The sequence below is a fragment of the Periplaneta americana genome, chromosome 4 (assembly GCF_040183065.1).
Source record: "Periplaneta americana isolate PAMFEO1 chromosome 4, P.americana_PAMFEO1_priV1, whole genome shotgun sequence".
NCBI classification, from domain to species: Eukaryota; Metazoa; Arthropoda; class Insecta; order Blattodea; family Blattidae; genus Periplaneta; species Periplaneta americana.
In genome coordinates, this window is record NC_091120.1 from 205,537,805 (window position 1) to 205,560,791 (window position 22,987).

At 35.5% G+C, this 22,987-nt stretch overlaps 1 protein-coding gene across 1 annotated transcript; it reads left to right on the forward strand.

Annotated features, from left to right (window-relative positions):
* Positions 1-1,827: 1,827 nt before the first annotated feature.
* LOC138698690 (zinc finger protein 501-like) lies at positions 1,828-20,927 on the forward strand. Its single transcript, XM_069824867.1, has 5 exons — positions 1,828-1,962; positions 4,525-4,605; positions 8,037-8,168; positions 10,161-10,240; positions 20,036-20,927. The coding sequence occupies exons 2-5, from the start codon at positions 4,531-4,533 to the stop codon at positions 20,766-20,768; spliced, it is 1,020 nt and encodes a 339-aa protein (XP_069680968.1). The 5' UTR covers positions 1,828-1,962; positions 4,525-4,530; the 3' UTR covers positions 20,769-20,927.
* The last annotated feature ends 2,060 nt before the right edge of the window (positions 20,928-22,987 follow it).

Here is a 22,987-nt window from a genome sequence, read left to right on the forward strand (position 1 = left end):
CTGTAGTTCTGTCTTGAGATGCTGTAGGCTATATGTGGGATAAATGAAACATTGATGGCCTGAGGTAGTAAATATGTAGGATATTCCTACCAATGCTAATATTTGTTCAGTACTATATGATTTAGCCTGTTCATAGCCTCTCTAGAGAATGCAACAAGGAGATTATTGTAAGTGATTATCGAATATGGAGACTTCAGAAGGGGTGGTCTGAAGCAATTAAGGAAATTCTCAGTGGCGAACCATTGGAGCTGATGAGATGAGCCCACACACAGTCCCATTAATGAGAACGGGTTCTGTCATGCAAAAACTACATAACACACTGTGTAGCCAAAGAAACGTCTTGTAGTATGTAGTCCTGGCAATGTGCATCACAAAAATTTAATCTTAATATTGCGACTGTTGATGTAGAATGGTAATAATAGCTTTTAAGAAAAAAAAAAAAATTTGTGTTATAACACGACTTCCTTGGGCTTCATTTATAAAACTCAAGTTGCAAATCTGGCTTTCAGGTATAGCTCCCTGTGAAGCTATTTGAATATTTTCAAGGGAAAAATTGTTCCGGGCCGGATATCGAACTCGGGACCTTTGGCTGTAATGTGTCCCTTATGGTTTGGTGTGCGCTGAATCCGAAAATGCATCTCTTTTCTTCGTATCACGTAAGGTGTTTTAAGATATACTATGATTTCACTTTTCGATAACACTCCTACAGGAAACATCTGGCGCAGGTCGCGGGTTGTGAACTAAAATAAAAGCTAATGCATTTTATGAGTTTATGTCCTATTTCTGGTTTCTTTTGTACTTCTAATAAATAAACAGATATTGGTATTCAGTAAATTTCACAACAGTTTAAAGTGAGGTATACACAATGAACTAACAAAGGTGTGGTTTTCAGTATTTAAAAGAAAAAATTACCAGTTTGAGTGAAGGCAAATTAAAAGAGGGGATTTTCATCGATCCACAAATTCACAAAGTTATGGCTGACTCTTTGCTTGAGGAAAAACTTTCCATTACAGAAAAAATGGCATGGCATGCTTTCAAAGATGTTTGCTTAAATTTCCTTGGAAGTTCTAAGGCAGATAACAACATCGAACTTGTGGAAACCATGTTAAGTGCATATGAGAAAATGGAGTGTAATATGTCTCTCACAATACACTTTTACCACCTTTTACATTCTCATTTGGATTTCTTTCCTCCTAACCTTGGAACGGTAAGCAATGGGCATGGGAAAGATTTCATCAAGAAATATCTGAAATGGAAAGGTGATATAAAGGAAGGTCATCATCCAGCATGCTTGCAGACTATTGTTGGTTCCTTGTAAAAGGCAGTCTCGGGTCTAATAAAGGAAGTCATCCAGAAAATTCTTTTAAATGTTAAGTTCAAATCGAGATTGTTCTCATTATAGGCGTGAAATATTTTTATTGTTGTGTTTTAAACTATGTAACAAAATTTTTGTATATATATAGTACGCATTTTCAAGTATTATGAGGCATTTTGAATCCCTAGTGTGTTGTAATTTTATCAGTAACAGTGAAAAAAAAAAAAAAAAAAAAATTTCATAAAAAAAATTCAATTCACTCTCCCTGGAAAATGGTACATGATGGAGTAATTTGGATTTTAAATTCAGATTTAGGGCACACATATTAGTAATATTCACCTATTTTTATTTCAGAGCAAGACAAAAAGTAAAAATTTGTTTTTCAGTGTTATTATTAGGCCTATATTAATTCATTAAACCCAACGTTGTTTGTAGCGTGTTAATAGTCACGGCCTACAGAATGACTAACATGCTAACAAGTTGCATAGACATTTCACACATGATCTAGGAGGTATATGCAGCTAAAATGGATTCTTGTAATAAACTGTTATAGTTGAAATATTATTTCAAAACGTTACAAATAGTGTTGTAACTATAGATTGAGTGCTTAAATTTGTCCTTTCAGCATTTATTAATTTCTTATTAAGGTAACAAATAACTTCACTCTAGTCTTATCTCTCTGGCGTCTTGAATGATCTTTAATATTCCTTGGAATAACATGCAAAGCACGGCGACTTCGGAACATAAAATATGATGATAATGTTTCCAATTGCGTTATTAGAGGAAAGCGGATACCTATCCATACGCACCTACCGACCACAACGGGTATAATATGCCAGACGTAGGCTACCAAACGCCTGCACTAACTGAACCTACAGTTCTTTTATTGTACGGTATGTCTGCTGGTAAGTGACCGGTAAATTTCGAATAGCTTATCTTATTCATGGGCACCAGAGCATTAAAAAGCATTGCGAACTTCTTTCTTTCCCTCTTCCTACCGTTAACGTGACGTTGCACGGAGACAGAAATATAATACAAGATCTGTAACTTGTCACTAATACTCGACTTTACGAAAATACACTTTCTTTCTATCTGTGTACCTACCAAATAGCTTACATGCAAGGCATGTGATTTCGTCTTTCTGCCGGCCACCACTTTCACAGGAACTTTCCACCCTTATTCTGGTGCGATGATAGTGCTGCTCAATTTGTGTTTTGTTTATGATACATATTAATCTACTAGAATGCAAGTAAGCTTATGTAAATAAATCCTACCTTTCTTTGGTAACGCAATTGTAAAGAAATACCTACAAAGCTATATTTGTAAGAGGTGCGTAAGACTGGTCTGCATAGAAACTCCCTGTAGTAGCCTATTTGGAAAAAAGTCACCTTTCAACAAGCTCATGTTTTGGACAGCACATAATCATTATTACTAATAACATCTTCAAAAAAATATTCAGTTTTAGTATTTAAAAGTCGGACGTTTTTATAATACTTTTCAAGGTAGTAACGGGATTCTTTTACTATGACTTTCTTAGATTTTGTTAATTAGTCAAAATCTGACTGTTTTGCTGAGTTTCCTTGCCTAAGTTTACATTTACCGGTTGCCTTAATTATTTCGAATTATTCAAAATTTAATCAATTTTTATTTTTAAGGCCCTATTCTCATTTTCCAAATCTTCCAACTCTTTGTAGTACTTCCATGCATTCCAAATGTTGACTGTGTAAAAAATAGTAACACTGTTCAATCTTACCTTTTCCACCTAAACAGATAAAAAAAACACAGACACACACTCATCCACCCTCTTCGCTCTCTCTCTTTTTTTCTGCATTCCCCTGTTGATGCTGTGGAGATGGTATTTAAAGCCATATGCCCTCAAGCACTTACTGTGGAAACAGTAAAGAGACATTAGATATTGTTTCGTGTCTGAAAATTAAGTTGCAGATAATAGTTTTGATGTGTTTAGTATTAAAAGAACAGTCCCCCCCCCCCCCGCTACATACTTCCAAATGGTCTGTGTTATTCAAAACATATGATATATGATGTGATACGATATGATATATTTCTTCACAGCACTTCTTTACATGTAATGGTGGACCTCACATTTCTGTATCCGGTGCCACCATTAACATATTATTACAATAACACATTATTTGCAGTACATGTCTACACAGATACTCCCAATTACATTATGCACCTTTTTTGTTACTTGGTCAATCTCCCCTTCAGTACTTCTACATTTCATTTGCTATTCTCTTTTTGTTCATTAATCCTAATATATCCAATATTATATACACCTTTCAAACCCCCCTTTTCCTCTAACTACTATTCACTAAAATCTCAATTTCACTTTTTCTCTATAAATTATCATATTGAATTATTTGCCCTATTTGTTCTTTGATCTTTTCTCCTATATTTCTCTTTTATTCATTTGCTGTTCCAACGTTCAAATGTTAGTACTAATTTTATGCTGTCACTTGTTCACTTCTCTTAACCCTTTCTCACTATTTTCTCTCATTCCTATTTGCGCTCACTTTCACTTTCTCACTATTCTGCTTACACCTAATCCTTTGTCACTATTCTCACTTCCTACACATCAGCTTATACACTTTCTCTCTCCCCTATACTTCTCGATCATTTACAATTTCCCTTTACTAGCACTTTTTGATCACATCCCCACATTTTTTAATCATATCTAATACCTTTGCCATATCCTCAGCTGTCGCAGGTTCTGACCTTTCTTTACTGTTCATCTCTGTCTTTATTTGTCTTTGTCTTTCTTTCTGTTTATTTCTTCTTCTATTCCTCTTTTATTTCCCCCCCCCCCCCCACGCTTTCACTTTCACATCCTAGATTTCCACTTACACTCGCACCCTTAATCTTTCCACTACTTTCTTCCCTATCACTTCCTGACTCTTGGTTTCTCTTTTTATCACCCCTCGCCTTTTTTCTAGCACCCGTGTTATTCAAAACATATGAACTACCACGTCAGTAGAGGCTGAAGGTAGAATTGCGAAAGGTAACAGTTTGTTATGCTGACATTTGTCATTTCAAAATAATGTTGTTTGCCCCATTTGGCAGGTGACTTCTATGTCACGGTATTTTTATTGGGTATCTACACAGTCCACTCTTAAACATTTCTGCAAACCAAAATACTTCTTTACCCCATGAAGACATTGTCTTAATTGGTTGCCTTTCTTGTCTTACAGCTAAAGATGGAAGAAATCAAGATAGAGCCTGAACCACATAGTGATGACGACACAATCCCGATAATGAAATGTGAAGCCGAGGTGAGTCTGTCATCATGACGAGCTTCTTGTTCCGAAGTAAAACACTAGCTATAAATTAATACACATTTGTGATTATTTGACAAATATATGGGAAGGTATTAAAAATCCCTATGTGTAAGAGTACCTAATCCTGAAGAAAATAGATATTTTGTAAAAGGTTTAGTATTCCTACCATCTGCCTAGAATGATTCTGGTCACGTGAATGAACTCCACATGTGTAACTAAAATTGGCAAGGTCCGATATTCCCCAGAAAAATAATGTATGTAAGATTGGAAATTTATCTTTTGAAGAGGTGGAGAAGTTCAAATACCTTGGAGCAACAGTAACAAATATAAATTAAGGGGAGAGGATAGTAATTTTTAAAACTTTTTTCTTATTTGGTGTAAAATATTAATTTTTTGTATGTAGAGAGCTCATGGCTATAGCAACTCAACAAAATATAAATATTTTGAATAAATTATTTGGGAGGCAGATTTGAAAAAAAAATGTACCCAATGCAGGATTTTACTAAACTCGATATATCTAAGCCATTTTTAAAGATAAATTCAAACACTATGTTACAATTTATTTGTAAAAGAACGCTCTACAAACTGTCTGTAACAGAAATTTGATATTAGTTCCTACATTTGTAAAATAAACAATTAAAATTTAATAACATTTTTTTTTATTTTCTTTCTTGCAAACAGAGAGACTTATTTTTAAAATGAAATCAATTAGGGAAATTCCGTTACAGAGAAAAGTTTCCTAGTAGTCTAGAGAATGTGTAGTCTAAATTTCATTCATATATCTTTAATAGTTCAAAAATTATATCGATTTTTGTCTGGCTATGTAGCGAAAAAAGTAAAGTTCCAGAAACAGCAATCAAAAGGGGGTGTGATTTAATAATCCAGAGCGCAGGAACTTGAAAAATGGCGTCTCAACATCCAATAAGGGCACAGATACCCACACAATGTTATACAATGTATTCCACACACATCACGGAGTATTTTAAAGAAAAATTTGGTTTTGAAAAAAAAAAATGAAGTTCCGGAAACAACAAACAAAAGGGCGGTGTGATTTAAAAATCCAGGGTGCAGGAAGTTTAAAAATGGCGTCTCAACAACTGATAAGGGCACAAATACCCACAAAATATTATACAATGTATTCTACACATAACACAGAGTATTTTAAGGGAAAAAATTGTTTTTTGAAAATTTACTCATTTTTCACCAAAAAATACCATCCTCTTCCCTTAAACACAGAATAAATATGGGAAATGCCTGTTATTATTCAGTTGAGAAGCTTTTATCATCCAGTCTGCTGTCAAAAAATCTGAAAGTTAGAATTTATAAAACAGTTATATTACTGGTTGTTCTTTATGGTTGTGAAACTTGGACTCTCACTTTGAGAGAGGAATATAGGTTAAGGGTGTTTGAGAATAAGGTGCTTAGGAAAATATTTGGGGCTAACAGGGATGAAGTTACAGGAGAATGGAGAAAGTTACACAACACAGAACTGCACGCATTGTATTCTTCACCTGACATAATTAGGAACATTAAATCCAGACGTTGGAGATGGGCAGGGCATTTAGCACGTATGGGCGAATCCAGAAATGCATATAGTGTATTAGTTGGGAGGCCAGAGGGAAAAAGACCTTTAGGGAGGCCGAGACGTAGATGGGAAGATAATATTAAAATGCATTTGAGGGATGTTGGATATGATGATAGAAACTGGATTAATCTTGCTCAGGATAGGGACCGATGGCGGGCTTATGTGAGGGCGGCAATGAACCTCCAGGTTCCTTAAAAGCCAGTAAGTAAGTAAGGTCAAGAGTCCCTGCTTCTTAAATAAGACGTGACCAATGTGGCATGAATTATGTTAATGAGTGCAGATGACCCATGATGCAAACAGTTGCAGCAGCTGTTGTTACTGGTGGAAAGGATGGTGAAAGTAATTCTCAAACAAACACACTGAGCTTTTTCCTTTAATTTATTTATTGTCGCTTTAACTTATAACAAAAGTCATATCGTGACACAAACTTATTACCAATAACATAACATTTAACAAGTTAATTCATTACAGTAAACATTACATAGTTTTATCAAATAATCCAGTTAATTTGAAAAACTTTGACACTATTGCAGTAAGAATGTTCACCAAGAGAGCTTGCTATAATGGTGGGGATTTTTAGTTGTTGTCGTAGCCTACCTGATTATATTGAGGACAGTCCTGGATGATGTGCTTCACAGAAAGAGTTTCACTGCAAGTGTTACAAACTGGAGGAAGTTTCTTCTTTAGTAAATAACCTTTTGTAAGCTTTGTATGTCCAATATGTAGTCAGTTGATGAAAACTTGATTCATTTGGGATAGAAGTTTGATTGGCTAGGGTAAACTGGAAGCAGTTCTAATTTCCCTGAGTGTGCTAGTAGATGTTTGAAGCCAACTAGAGTACCATAGATCATTTAACTTTGTTTCAAGGTGAGTGACTGTATCATTATGCCCAGTGTCATTGTCCATATCCTGTATAGAAAGACGGGTTGCTTCTTTTGCTGCCATATCGGCCTGTACATTTCCATGCAGACATTGATGGGAAGGAAACCAGATTACGATAGTTTGCTTTGATTGATTGTAGATCTCAGTGTCATAATGTTGAATTTCGTTGATCAGTGAGCTTTACACTCAGCTTTATAAAGTTGAAATATCGAGTATCAAAGATCTAAAACAGATATGTCTATTAGTTTCAATAAAATTGCCAACAAAATGTATTCACACATCTCTACTTTATAAAATTTCTGAAATATCCAGCGCTAAGGGAACAGTCATTATCATCAGATTCTTTCAAAAGTTGCATTCAATAAAACAAAAGCAAAATGTAACGTGATGCAATTTTAAAATGGGATATGCATTCCAAATTGCAGGTGAAAGAGGAAGGAGATATTCAGTAAAAATATATATTCTTGGTAGATTATGTTTGCTTCATTTCTTCAGTTTCTTGAAGAAATAAGAAACTTCTTATATAGTAATTCACTCACCAGAAGAAATATGCCCAATAGAAATATTAGGCTGTAATTTCGTGATTTGTATTACGAGGTCTTTTGTTATTTTTTGTAATTTTGTTGTAATATGTGATCAATCTTAAACAGTTGATCTCTACACTGTGTTTACATTATTTTAAAGTTAGAAAATTAAATTTCTATTTCTGGTACGGACTGTTGTGTGACTAGTTGAGGGAATTTTCTGCGAAACTGTAGTACCTACATATTAGTAAGTGTCCTCTTTTGATCTTCAGAAATTCTGGTCACATTATTTATGGAGAAAAAGAATATTCGACCATAGTGCATTGTAATTATGTCAAGGGACTATTAATTGTTCTCAAGGAGGGAGAATTTCTCCTCCCCGCATCATCGCATTTGCTGTAGTGTCACATCAACTCCTGTGGTCTTGATCGCAGCTGAACCTGGGAGGTGTGAAGGAGGAGTCGAGCTCCGATGAGGATGCCTATCTGATGTCATCTCTGAGCGAGGTGCAGTTGCTGGAGCCCAAAAGTGAGGGACACTTCGTGTCGGTCAAGACAGAGCCACAGGTGAGCATGATGAACCACACTGTCTTTGTGGTTCAAAAGTTGTAAGACTGGTTTTGTGATTCAAAATGACGTACTTGCAGCCTGTTACAGTGCATTCCCTCTTCTTCTGACAGAACATACGGGCAATCAAGACTTTCAGATATCGTATTTATTCGCACTTTGTTAGGGGAAAATCGTCTTGAAATAGGAGTGTTTAAATTACGTGAGAAATAAAAAATACATGGTATGCCGTATAGTAAAGTTGTTGTTGTTGTTTTCTAATGCCAGGCGTTTGACAATAAAGTCATTTGACCTCTTGCACTCCAATATTTTTCAAGATAATTGTCTCTAAAAACAATTGTTTTAGTATTTCATTGTTTACTTCTGATTTCAGTATTTCTTCTGTTAAATTTAGATTATATTCTATATTTAATAGAGTTAAAGGGTTTGGTTTAATTTATAAGTTTTCTTTTAAATTCGGGATATTGATTTTCTGTTTTAATTTTTGAACAATGGATATGAAACTTTTTTGAGTTTACAATCTACAGAGAGGACTGTATGAATGCCAATTGTTTCCTGGTAATCTGATAAGTTTTTCATATTGAATCAGTGCTTTTTCTTCTATTGTCATTTTGATGCTGTTAATATTAGTGAGGAATCTCATAGAATCAATTGGAGTTGTTTTGATTCCACCAGTAATGAGTCTGAGAGCTTGGTTTTGAACACGTTCTATTTCGTTTATGAAAGTTGAAGTAATTAAAATCTCTCCGCAGTATGTCAGCACTGGCTGTATAAACATTTTGTATGTAGTGTTCAAAGTATTCCTACAGCATCCCCATTTCTTTCCTGCTAGTCTTTTTAGAAGGGAGAATCTTTTACGAGCTTTTTCAGAAATGTATTTCAAATGGTTGCTCTATGTTATCTTACTATCGAAAATAACTCCAGGATATTTGGATTCGTAAGTCCTAGGAAGGTGTTGGCCATTGTATTGGATATTGAATTCTCTTTCTTTTTTACCAAGTGAAAATATTTGGTAGTTACTTTTGCTTAAATTGAGTGTCATCAAATTTGATGTATTCCATTCATGTAGTTGATTTAGAGCTTTAAGAGCAGAATTTTGAGTTTTGTGTCTATGTCTGTAAGATCCGGAAGTGCACAAAACTATATCATCTGCAAATAGTGCTGTTTTCATGTTGTATTGTTTGTGTATTTGTATGTTTTTGTGAACAGATGAAATTATGTGTCGGTAGCGGGCAATTTGTTCTGACCTCGTAGTTCATACGAATTCTCTTTTTTGCATACGTACAAGATATTCTGTACAATTTCTCTCTCTTCTTTCGTTTATTTCTGAGAATATTTTTCGTTCATTTTAGCGCAAAATATTTTTTGCTGCTTGTTTTTCAAGAATTCAGACAGGAGTGAGATTTGTCTGTGGTCTTATACAATCAGATTTTCTATCTCTCGTTGTTTTACCCCAAGATCTTTTATGGTGTTTATAGATTGCTTTAAAATTTCTTATTTGATCTTGTATATCTTTATCTTTCATATACATGATATATGTTGTATCAGTTTATTTTAAAAAACATGTTTTAATGTGTGAGTTTGGTATTGATTGGAAATATGTTGTGAAGTTTATAATCAATTTCTGGAGAATTTGTTATGATTTTCATAATAAAATTGCATTGTATGGAAATAGAAGTAACTTCCGCCTATACTGGAGAAAGCCGCTGTCATTTCATTGTGAGAAACTTTTCATGCCCCTACTGTACAGTACTGGCATTTGTAATCCTCGTGAATTGTGCAGAGATGGCAGTGCGTGAACCTCTTCTCCAGGACCCAGTTTGTAAACTATTGGAAGGATTCTAATTCCGTATGATAAGAGAATGTTACATTCCAAAAATCTATTGTAGAAACTACGATGTTTTAAGAAGCAGAAACTGTATTGCAAAACATGCATCCTGGTGTTAAAACACAAACTATGGAAGATGCAGATATTCCTCTGTTTTATTGCAGGATGAAGAATCCAGCAGCGATGAAGATGGTGATGTGAGCGAAGGAAGAGGAGGCAGTGGAGACAGTGGGAGTGTGCGAAGGTGAGCAGGCAACTTGCACATTGTATTTACTTGGCTATTAGCAGTGATGATGGTTTTTTTTTTTTTCAGTTTTATTTTTGTTGGTACAGAAGAGAATCATGTGTCTATACTAGGGACATCTAATTTTCGCGAATGATTTTTTTCACGAATTTCTGCAAATTAAGTCAGAAAGTTAAAATTTTTATAGGTATGAACGACACTCATTCTGTAGAGACATTTTATGATCGCGATTTGGTGAAAATTTTACTTTGTTTTTCCCATTTTTTTACGAATTTGGCAATTTTTTCGCTTTAAATGCGATTTTTATTACGATTATCTCTGAATTGTACATTCATCAGTCATGAAATTCCAATACTTCATTTTTAAAAGTTAAATGTTAAAGAAGTTTTATCATGTAGAAAGTATGGGTAACTATATATAAGTACTTTAATCTTTTTATCTTTTTTTAGTGCTGCTTGTACTTTATATCTTTATTCTTGTAGTCAACATGGAATGTATTATTCTGGTATTTATTCTTGTTCTTTGGGTTATTCACGTGAATATTTATTATTATTTTTGCATTGATTTCCTTTAAATTTATTAATTTTGAATAGTGATGTTGTTGCATTTTGAATATAGTTTGGCTCAGCTGTGAAAAATGAAAAATCTATGTGTTGTGCATGCGCAATGTTTGGATTCGTTACACACTAACATAATAAGAAGAAATGTATAAATAGTATATTATGCAACGAGCCAATAATGGCAGTAATTAAAACGCGAGTATGTTTATGAAACGAGCGTGAGCGAGTTTTTACAAATATCTTACCTTGTTACTTTAGTGATAATGAAACAGTGAGCATGAGGGTATTTTCAGCGTGTTCTCGACTAGTGCAACAGATGGCAGGCACAGAGAACTTTTGCGTCTATGCAGTATTTATTGATATTTTACAGGGCATTAGTTAGAAGATTTTAACCTCAAAGCAACAGACATTAAAACACAGGAAATTAACTCAATTTATTAGAATATTAAAATTAACGTGAATAGAATTTATTTTATTTTAAGGACAAGTTGTCGATTGTATAGTTTGTGAAATTTGTCTGGGGACTGGATCCCAGTGAAATGTTTGAAGTTGTGTTGTTGTTTATTTGAGTGTTTTGTTTAGCAATTGAATAAAACTCGTGCCTGCATTTTCGATTGCTGCATTTAATGCTTGCGGGTTGTTGCGCGTACGATATTAATCGATATCGCATATGCTTACTTGGAAATCGATAATTGCAGTAACATAATGAATAGCAGTATTTTAATGTACGAGGGCTATTTTTTTTCAAGGTCCGATAAATATTATACACGTTTGTATACGAGTTTGATTGTCATTGTCCCTGCAGTTAGGATTTTGGTCAAATTTTGAAATAACATGTAATGCAAAGTTTTATTTTCTTTTTCGCGCATCTGGCAGACATCGAATAATAATTTATGATCAAGTTCGTGAAGTGGGTAGTATCTTGACAGGAGTGTAGGTTGGAGAGACGAGGCTTGCCAAGTTTCTCAAATATACGATTGTCCAAATACAACTTCACGATAGCCTCAAATTATTACTTCATACCAATGGCGGCTGATTGACTGAGGCAAGTGAGGCCGGGCCTCAGTCACTTGGCTGAACTGAAATGAAATTTTGTGTTTTTATATAATGTATTAGTTATTTGAATGAAGCATATATCGCTGTAGAAGCAATTGAAAACTTTGTGATGTATGTAGACCTGTTTTGCAGTAAAATTTGCTCCTCAGGCTGGGATCGCTCGTGTCGGGTCTGGCTTGTGATGTATATAGATCAGTTTTGCAGTAAAATTTGTTCCTGAGGCCAGGATCGCTCGTGTTGGCTCTGACTTCTGCATTTCGTGTGTTTTTGCGGGCTTTGACCTTGCGCTTAAAACGTTGTAGCTGAGGCACAATTCGTCTGGCCTGGTCAGGTTTCACTCGTCCCATCCATGGGCCGGCCTTAAGGGTAGAGTGGGGTGGGAATAGCAATGCTGACTTGTCTTCCTAAATAGGCCATAAATAACAAAAATTCCAGCTCTTTGGCAGGCAGAGACCCACACTGTTCTCTCCCCTTATGTCTCAGTTTATGACTTAAGCAAGGGTGTTGTACTATTGTACTTCGTAGTACAGTAGTGAATCTGGGCCAATGTTATGTATTTCGGGAAAATATAAACAGAAACAAATGCGAGGAATAATGCTGGTGCAGTTAATTCATTGTTAGAGTGTCCTTTTTCGAGAAGAAATAATATTGAGAGAAAGGAAGTTTTAAATAAAGAGAGAGTCTATCGAGTTACCTACAACATCGCTGACAGTTTTTCTGACAGATAGTCTTAAAACGCGAGTTTCTATTGCATCCTGGTATGGGCAACATAAATGGTTAAGTGGTAATGTGGTGCAAAATAAACTTCTCTGTTGGCCTTTCTGTCAAGGGAAAAAAATAAAAAGAAAAGAAAGAAAGGGGATTTTCAACACATAATATGGGTTGCTTCATCACACTGAAACTCACAGCATAACAGCTTATTTGGTGAGTGAAATTATTATTTTTCATTAATAGTAATAATAATAGACTAATAATAATATAATAATAATATTAGTAATATAATAACAATAATAATTAATATCATAAACAAACATTTCCTATCGGAGGCACTTACCAAACTAGTTGCATCTGGCCTCAGTGAAGATTTCGATCGCCGGCTGCTACTGCTTCACACACACAAATTGCACTTGACGCACTATTGTAGAAAAATCTTTTTATATGATAGCATGCCCAGGTTATGAAATATTGAATGTTGAAGAGATGTGAGTCAGTGGCTCTCTTATATTTCCTGTTTGCGCTATTACGTGTGAGTTTATTTTTGTCGCTGATGTCCGCATTGCTCCCTCAGTTTTCCCTCTTCAAAGTCTAGAGAAAATAAAGTCTTGCTGCATAATTGAGAGTGGAAAATAATTTATGAAAAGGTCGTTAAATAATAGGTTATTTACTGTATTTACTCTCGTGATGGAGCCATCGCATAAGGTACGCACCTCGATTTTTGACAATAATATGTAGAGGGAAAAAAATTCTCACATAATGTACTCATTATATTTTCAATTGCTACCTAATGCTGGATGGACTTCTCATGTTTAATAGTAGTAGTGTTACCTTCATACGGTCTTACTAATAAAAACTCTATATACAGACGTTTAACTGTCTTATACTTATACAATGAGTAGCTCGTTTATAAGTCGTGGGTAAATTCCTTACTAATAATCACTACATACGTCGTGTATAACAGTATAACTGTTACACAGCTACGTCATAGTTTCGTCATTACTTCGTTACGAAAGGTAATAGAATATCTGACGTTCTCTATTGCATCCGGTAGAGCGCTCTAGTGTGGCGTGTTAAGTATCGATAGTACAACTGGCTCTAATCGATTACCACACTATATTTTGGTCAAAGAGTACAAGCTACAGCAGTATTATTCTAACTATTCCGTGCCCTTTGATTTGTTCTTCTGTGGTTACAACGCAACCATCATCATAAAATGACAGTCAATACGAACAGCTGTTAGAGGGGCGGCCATTTTTTCTCAATATACAACGCTTAAACAAGGGGTTTCGTGTATATAACTACTGCAAAGCAATTCCCATTCTATAGTTACAGCCTGTTTATGCATCCATTGCTTATGCACGGTTTATTAGTAAAGTTTTCTGTCTCAAGTCTGCATAAGTCTAGTATAAAAACTATACACAGTTTATTAGTAAGACTGACAAAGTATACCTATCCATCCAAGTGATTATGTTGCACGGCCATTGAAAGGGAAGAAATCACGTGACCGTTACTTTCTTAACAGGGCTCTTTTCTTTAAATAATTTTATTCATTTACGTCCAATTCCGAACAGCAAATGTTTTCAGGAAATAGCTAAGATTGACCAGCCACAAGCCTATACAGAGGGGCGAGCAGAAATGGGTGGGGGAAACTGGGACGGACTGTTGCTTTATTTGTATCTAGTCTTGGTTTATGCATGTAGAAATGTAGCCTACAACATTATGCAAAGTCAGGAACTTCGTAATTGAATATCACGTCACAGATTCACATTAGACGCGTCATTGAGGATCTTCCTATTGCAGCAGAAGGCCGACTGTTGAAGGGGTTTTGAATTAATATTTCCGTTATGCTACTGTATTGTAGGGTCCCTCACTGTGGTGTCGTGGTCTAAGGCATCCTGCTTAGGACTCGCGTTACGGAATGCACACTGGTCCAAGTCCTCATAAGGGAAGAAATTTTCATGAATTTAAATACTTTATAGTCACAATCATGCCATGGTATGAAAGAAAAATTTCACAACCTCGAGCAGGATTCGAACCTGCGACTTCCTGCACTCCGGTCAGGCGCTCTGAGCTATCGAGTTCGTCTCACGCTAAAGGCCTGGAATCATCCTTTCATACTGGCGACTCTGTTATAGAGATGAAGATTACATTTGTAATGTTTCTTCCCACCCATAAGCAGTGCTGACTAGATCAGACGCTATGAACAGTACTCTATAACAGAGTCGCCAGTATGAAAGGATGATTCCAGGCCTTTAGCGTGAGACGAACTCGATAGCTCAGAGCGCCTGGCCGGAGTACAGGAAGTCGCAGGTTCGAATCCCGCTCGAGGTTGTGAAATTTTTCTTTCATACCATGGCATGATTGCGACTATAAAGTATTTAAATTCATTAATATGTCACATCAACGGACGTATATACGTCATCCAACATCGCAAGATGAAGAAGAAATTTTCTCATGAAATTTTGGCCAGTGTATGGGACCGGTGCCCACCCAGCATCGTGATGCACTTGGGGAGCTATGATAAGTAGTGAAGTCCGGTTTTGAAAGCCAGCTATAGCAACTGGGGGGATCATCGTGCTAACTAGAGATGGGTAAAAAAAGCTGGAACAGATTACACTGTTCCAGTGATCACTTCAACATTCCACACAATCCACACGGTTCCAAGAGATAAACAGTTCAATTTCTAAACAGCTTCCCTGTTCTTTGTTGTTTGCAAAGACCACGTGTAGCGCTACCATCGACCTCCAATCGAAAGTAGATATAATATCGGTTCCACACGGCCTTCGTGCAACAGTAGCCTATGTAGGACCACTCAATTTAATTGTACCAATCAAATTCTCTAATAAATCTGATATTAATTATTATTAGCCGCCCATTAATGGAGAATGTGTTCATGGTGCCCAAGCATAGTGTTAATTATTAATATACTGCGAAAAATATTATCGCCTAATGTCTTACCGTTATTAAACGCTCCTAGGGTTATATGCGTTATTGTTACTAAAATCGATTCATTTTTAATTGTAGTTATTTACTGTACTCTTTAACAGTAACCTACGAAAAGTGACTTTCGTCTCATAATACATTGAACAGCTGATTTAAACACGATTAAGGAGCTTTCAAACATGTCCCTGAAGCAGATGAGAAGGGAAACAGTTGACATTGATGTTGTAAACATAATATTCTTATGAAACTGTTTCTTTGAAACTGTTATTTTGGAACAACTTCATGAAACAGTTACAGTTGAAACTGTTTCTTAAAAAGAACAGTTTATCCCATCTCTAGTGCTAACCACACGATTTCTCCATTCTGGTTGGATGATCGTCCACCTCTGCTTCGGCATGTGAACGTGAGGCCAACAGTCAGCTGGTTGGTCTGGGCCCTACAAGGGCTGTAGTGCCACGGATTATTTTACTGTATTGTAGGCAATTGTTATAATTTAGGACAAACATGTGTTGGAGGCACTGGTAACAGCTAATAACCATGCACACTAAAGAGTTGAGACATATGGCTGATCGGTTCTCATTGGTTGGACCAAAACTCAATACCTACTTTAGTCGTTGTTATTATTTTTGTAAACTGTTGGAAGACAGGTCTGAACCTCATAAGTGACACCAATGATGTACCACTTATGAGGCAACTAAGCCAGGAGATAATGGGGTTGAGTGGTATATATCACTGACTAGTTACATATTACACTAATCACACTTCAGATGTATACAAATGTCCACACCTGTGGAGTAATGGTCAGCCCGCCTGGCCGCGAAACGAGGTGGCCCGGGTTCGATTCCTGGTCGGGGCAAGTTATCTGGTTGAGGTTTTTTCCGGGGTTTTCTCTCAACCCAATACGAGCAAATGCTGGGTAACTTTCGGTGCTGGACCCCGGACTCATTTCACCAGCATTATCACCTTCATCTCATTCAGAAGCTAAATAATCTAAGATGTTGGTAAAGCGTCGTAAAATAACCTACTAAAAATACAGTAATCTGTCTGTTTTGTCTTTCCTGACCTTAAGCTACTATGGTTCCACCATGGCGATTATTGCCCAGAGGCATACAACGTTGGCGATCATCACCGAGCAAACGTCGGCTGGGGTGTTTTCTTTACAGTGAACATAGTCTTTCCTGTCGAAAGTATTAGGGTCTATGCCATCAGAAAATTAGGGCGTGTCTCAAAGCTCAAGTCCATACTACACACTAGTGACTAGCAACTAGGTGACTTGTAAACTACACACTAGGGAGCTTTGGACATGTATGCTTGAAACATGGCCTTCTTCATCACGGTGCAGCACTAAATTAAGAAGGCAGTGTCCTAATGCAGTTTCATTACGAATTATGTGGAAAAGATAAGGGCTTCATATATTACGATGATGTTTAAAACATTGTACAGAAGGTACTAACAATGCCAGTGTTCAAAGTTAATTCTACATTATATTTACATTATTTCACTTCCAAAGCATTTTCAGATTTAATAACCCCAATTGCTGATGAGGTATCCATGTTTGTTTAGTGAACAAGGCAGTATTAATTAAATAAATTAAATAAATTAAGTAAAATAAATTAAATAAAATAAAGAAAATAAAAAAATTAAACTAAATAAATTAAGTAAAATAAATAAAATAAAATAAAGTAAAATAAATAAAATAAAATAAATTAAATTAAATAAATTAAATTAAATAAATTAAGTAAAATAAATTAAAGAAAATAATTTAAAATGAATATATAAATAAAATAAAATAAATAAACAAAATAAAATAAATTAAATAGATTAAATTAAATTAAATCAATAAATAAATTAAATAAATAAAATAAATTAAATAAAGTAAATCAATCAATAAGTAAAATAAATTAAATGAATAAGTAAAATAAATAAATAAAATAATAAGTAAAATAAAATAAAATAAATAAATAAATAAAATAAAATAAATGAAGTAATTAAATAAAGAATATAAATCAGTCAAATAAATTAAATTAAATTAATAAAATAAAATAAATGAAATAAATTAAATTAAATAATATAATATAAATAAATAAAATAAATAAAATAAATTAAATAAATTAAGTAAAGTAAATCAATCAATAAGTAAAATAAATTAAATGAATAAGTAAAATAAATAAATAAAATAAGAAGTAAAATAAAATAAAATAAATAAATAAATAAAATAAAATAAATGAAGTAATTAAATAAATAATATAAATCAGTCAAATAAATTAAATTAAATTAATAAAATAAAATAAATGAAATAAATTAAATTAAATAAATAAAATATATAGGTAAATAAATAAAATAATTGAATAAAATTAAATAAAATGAATAAAATAAATAAAATAAAATAAATAAATTAAATAAATAAAATAAATAAATAAGCAGCAAGCTTTTTCGTTTACTAGCTACTACGGACTTGATTGCTATGCACTATGTAGCTTTGGATCATAACTTATGACGTCACATCCGGCTATTTAGTCAACAATCTAGTTCACTTCAGCTGAAAATGTAGCTTTGAGACACGGCCTTAGATAGCACTGACTAACAATTCTGCTGAATCATTTAGCATTTGAGGTTGGAGACAAGTATTAAAGGAGGAAGAGCTAAATGGTATACATTGTTCTATTTAAACACAGACGTAGACTACCGTGTATTTAAATTACTTTCCGAGCGAGCTATCCGTGTCAAAATTAATTATATCGTTCGTTCTAAATTATAGTGGTTACAATACTCAAGTTTTTGTCTAAACTATTCAACTTAAAACTGATTCTAAAACACAGTTAATTAAGGTTTTAAAATAATCTTAAGTAATAGTTTCCTTTAATAATTGTTATTGAAGAGTGGAATTTTGCGGAAGGTAGTCTATTCCTTTTACACTATATATATATATATATATATATATATATGTAATTTCACCAACTTACTTCCATAACATTTCCTTTTTATGGGTATCTCTGTATTTTTTTAACTTTTATCGTACAGGGAAGGATGATTGCAAACATGGTTAATTAAAGCTTCATCATTTATTTGTGAGAAATTGCTAAATACACGATGTTTTGCAGCCATGTTTGTGATATTGTCATTCATTTGTTTCCTAAATGAACGACGATCATTGTTATCAATCTGAAGCCAAGGAATATAGATCGCTGCTGTCTGTGCTGAATGTAAAGAAACCAGTTCCATTTATTTACATGTAGAGCTAATTGAGCGGCGTTCACTCAGCGATGATCGCCATAGCTTAAGGCCCATAACACACTTGCAGAGTTTTCGCCAGCGAGAAATGTGTTGCGAGAAAATTAAAAAATTGATAACATGCATTCAAATGGACGTCCACACACTGGAAGAGATTCTCGTTCGAGGCAAAAACCTCGCGCGAGTTTCTCGCTGGAATCGGTAGCTCAGCGAATTTTCTTGACACATTTATCAAAGATGTTTGACATTTATACTCTTTATGACGATTGAATGTAGAAAACGATATCACAGGTGGCGATGAATTGTAGGCCTATTGTTTTTATTTGAAAATGAGGAAAGATGGCTGATAATTGCAGTCAGAAACTTATCGAACTTGTACGATGTCACCCGTAGGCCTATTTATATGATACACGGGATAAAACTATAAAAACACGAAACTTAAAGAAGAAATCTGGAGACAAATATCAGATTACCTGAAAATAAATAGGGCTATATTTTATTGTGATGAGGTTTAATAGTATTGATTAAACATTTGAAATAATGTATCTACATATATGTCTTAACAGTTTACATAATTTTAATCAGAACATAGCAAAGAATCCTCTATCATATCATGAATGGCAAAAAACTGAGGTCCATTCAACCTGAAATACTGCCTAAACGTATCATCATTCAAATCGAAACCAGTGTCCAAAACTCGCCCTTATTTTCGTAAGATACAATGTGATTTTCAGATATTTCTGGCTTTAATTTTAGGCCTACTTTTTCTTTTCATTAACGAAATATGTTCATGTAACTCCATTTCCTCATCATCTGAATACTCAGATTCAACATAGCGTTCGTACGTAATTTGTAAAGTACGACAATATACTTACAGGTTATATATTTAAGTACGACAATATACGTAAATACATAACCTATAATATTTCCCCCAGCGAGTGATTACTATAATCAGAAAAATGCTTTCTGCATGAAGGCAGTGCATAGCTGATCATAGCGAGGTGTGATCTGTGATAGCGAGAACTCGCCAAGTGTGTGGAGGAAGGCTCTTCGCCTCTTTCTCGCAACACATTTCTCGCTAGCGAAAACTCTTCAAGTGTGTTACGGACCTAACATAATCACGCAGGGTGCGTTAGTGACTGTGGAGGTACTATTTCGTATTGTCTGTAATGAGGCGATAGCAGCGATCCTAGTGGGTAGCAACTATCTATGGATGCATATTTTCTACGTATTGACCTTCGTGACTGTATATACTAGACTGCTAATGCTGCAGCTATGTCTGCCACAGAGCACACCAGCCGCCGTTCAGGAGTGGGAGGTGCTACCGCTGTGAGGTGTGCAGCAAGCAGTTCTCGAGTCACCACAACCGGAAGCAGCACATGAAGACGCACACCGGCGAGAAGTCTTTCAGCTGTGATAAGTGTCATCTCAAGTTCGCACAGAAGGGTAACCTGAAGCAACACTACCGCATCCACACGGGGGAAAAGCCTTACAAGTGTAACCTGTGTGATAAAGTTTTCTCCCAGCATTCCAACCTCGTCGGACATAAACGAACTCACACTGGAGAGAAGCCGTACGAATGTGTTATATGCAAGAACAAGTTCTCTGGGAGAGGCTACTTGAAACAACATTATCGAATTCACACCGGAGAGAAACCGTTCAAGTGCAAGGTTTGTTTTAAAAATTTTAGACGAAAAGGAGACTTGAATTGTCACAGTAGAATTCATATGGGAGATAACCCCATAAAGTGCGAAACTTGCCTGAAAGTGTTCCCAAGAAGAGCTGATCTCATCAGACATAGTCGTTGCCACACTGGAGAAAAACCGTTCACTTGTGATGTGTGCTTAAAGAAGTTTTCAGCTAATGGTAATTTGAAAGAACATTATCGTATTCACACTGGGGAAAAGCCATATACGTGCGAAGTATGTAATAAATCTTTTTTCAGAAGCGGAGAGTGTACGAGGCACAAAGTTAGAGCTCACAAGATACCAAGAAATTCCAGTACTCAGTTACATGTCTAAAGTGAACCTAATTGTATTGTCATAGACGTCAATGTGGAAAGTTCTGTTAGAGAGGAGAGAAAGTCGATTGATTCTCTTCACTTTTGTGAAAGTCAGTCTGCTGCTTATATAATTGTGAACTCCAATAGCTTTAGAAATCATTAAAAACAGCCAATTTCATACTTGAATATTAGCAATACAATCTTTATGTTACTTACTTATGACTTTTAAGAAACCCAGAGGTTCATTGCCACCCTCACATAAGCCCGCCATTGGTCCCTATCCTGAGCAAAGATTAATCCAGTCCCTATCATCATATCCCACCTCCCTCAAATCCATTTTAATATTATCCTCCCATCTACGTCTCGGCCTCCCTGAAAGTCTTTTTCCTTCTTGCCTACCAACCAACACACATTATATGCATTTCTGGATTTACCCATACGTGCTACATGCGCTGCCCATCTCAAGCTTGTGTATTTAATGTTCCTAATTATGTCAGGTGAAGAATACAATGCGTGCAGTTCTGCGTTGTGTGTAACTGTCTGCATTTGCTGTAACTTCATCCCTCTTAGCCTCAAATATTTTCATAAGCACAATGGGCAGTTAGGGGACTGATATATTCCAATTCTATGCAGGTGTTTGGCCAAACAATCATGGCCTGTTGCCAATCTAAATGCAGCTACAGACGATTTTCGTGGTAAATCGGGAATTAACTGTGGATTTTGATGCAGAGAGTTCCATTTTTTCCCTTGGGATTGAGTTATCAAATTTTGTTTGTTGAAGTCTAAGTATGTAGATTTAATAAATCTAACCAAGAAATGGATTCGGAACACCTCAAAATCTGTGCTTCAGTGGCTGGTCATGATAATATCTTCGAAAAATATTGGAGTGCAAGAGGTCAAATGACTTTATTGTCAAACGCCTGGCATTAGAAAACAACAACATATTTTCATAAGCGCCTTATTCTTAAACACACTGTTCCTCTCCCTGATGGTGGTTTCTGTAGCTGCAAGGAATTCAGTTATACTTACTTGTCGATAGGGGCAGAGGGACAAATGGTAAGCCGAAAAGCCACCTAGTATGCAATTAAGGTATTATTTTAAGACGCGAGAGAGGAGAAATTTGATTCAGAGGCTGTAGTTTAGGCTTCGAGGTATTTAACATGTTGGAAAACTCCGGTACGGGATACACAGCTTAAAGTTCCTCCTGGAGGACTTGTGCTCCAGGTTTTTGAGTTTTGAGAAATCCATCAGTCCCAACCGGGTTTAAACATACAACCTTTGGATCTAGAGTAGAGCTCTTTATTCTTAGGCCACTGGAGGCGACAGGATGATTTTGGGTTCTCATTAGTGCAGTGTGTCGTTCCCTTCATTGGGGGGCAGATCATTTGTAACTGCTTTACTTACATCTTTAGGGTCACTTCTCACTGTGCGACTTGCTGTGTGTGTCCTAACAAATCAAATCGTAACTTCTGAAGGCTCTTTCGACGTACGTCAGACAGGCGGATGGCATCCATTCAAATTGGAAAGTTGTTATAGGCTATTATCCAACAAGAGTATGTTGTAACGTGCACAACGAGTATAGGGAGTCCACACCTGTGGAGTAACGGCTAGTGCGTCTGGCCGCGAAACCAGGCGGCCCGGGTTCGATTCCCGATTGGGGTAAGTTACCTGGTTGAGGTTTTTTCCGGGGTTTTCCCTCAACCCAGTATGACCAAATGCTGGGTAACTTTCGGTGTTGGACCCCGGACTCATTTCACCAGCATTATCACCATCTCATTCAGACGCTAAATAACCTAGATGTTGATAAAGCGTTGTAAAATAACCTAAAAAGAAAAAGCATAGGGATTACTGGAGCTCGGATGTATATGAACTGCAAGCTAAGAATGAAGCTGTTAAAACTACAACCATCGCTGCCTTGCAGACATTAACTGATAACCTATCAATAAAATGAGAGCTAGATATTAAAGCAGCAACATGGGACAAAAACGGAGAAGCAGTCAGTACAGAAATAAATGGTTCCATGCTCATGGTAGAACGCGATTGAAAACACAAATAACTTTCAAAGACTATTAAAAAAAAAAAAACTGGACGGAATCTTAAAGATAAACACCAGTCCTATCATGATGCAAATTGACCCACTGGAATACAAATTAGACATGATTAAAAAAAGTATCCAGAAATGATAATGTACCTGAAGTACCGGTACTAAGATTGACAGCATTAAGGGTCGTATTCATA

What these genes read in the sequence shown, in the direction of transcription:
- LOC138698690 (XM_069824867.1), top strand. Translation starts at nt 4,531, where the DNA reads ATGGAAGAAATCAAGATAGAGCCTGAACCACATAGTGATGACGACACA. An exon ending in TAATGAAATGTGAAGCCGAG is followed by an intron (nt 4,606 to 8,036) that starts GTGAGTCTGTCA and finishes TCTTGATCGCAG; the next exon opens with CTGAACCTGGGAGGTGTGAA. An exon ending in CGGTCAAGACAGAGCCACAG is followed by an intron (nt 8,169 to 10,160) that starts GTGAGCATGATG and finishes GTTTTATTGCAG; the next exon opens with GATGAAGAATCCAGCAGCGA.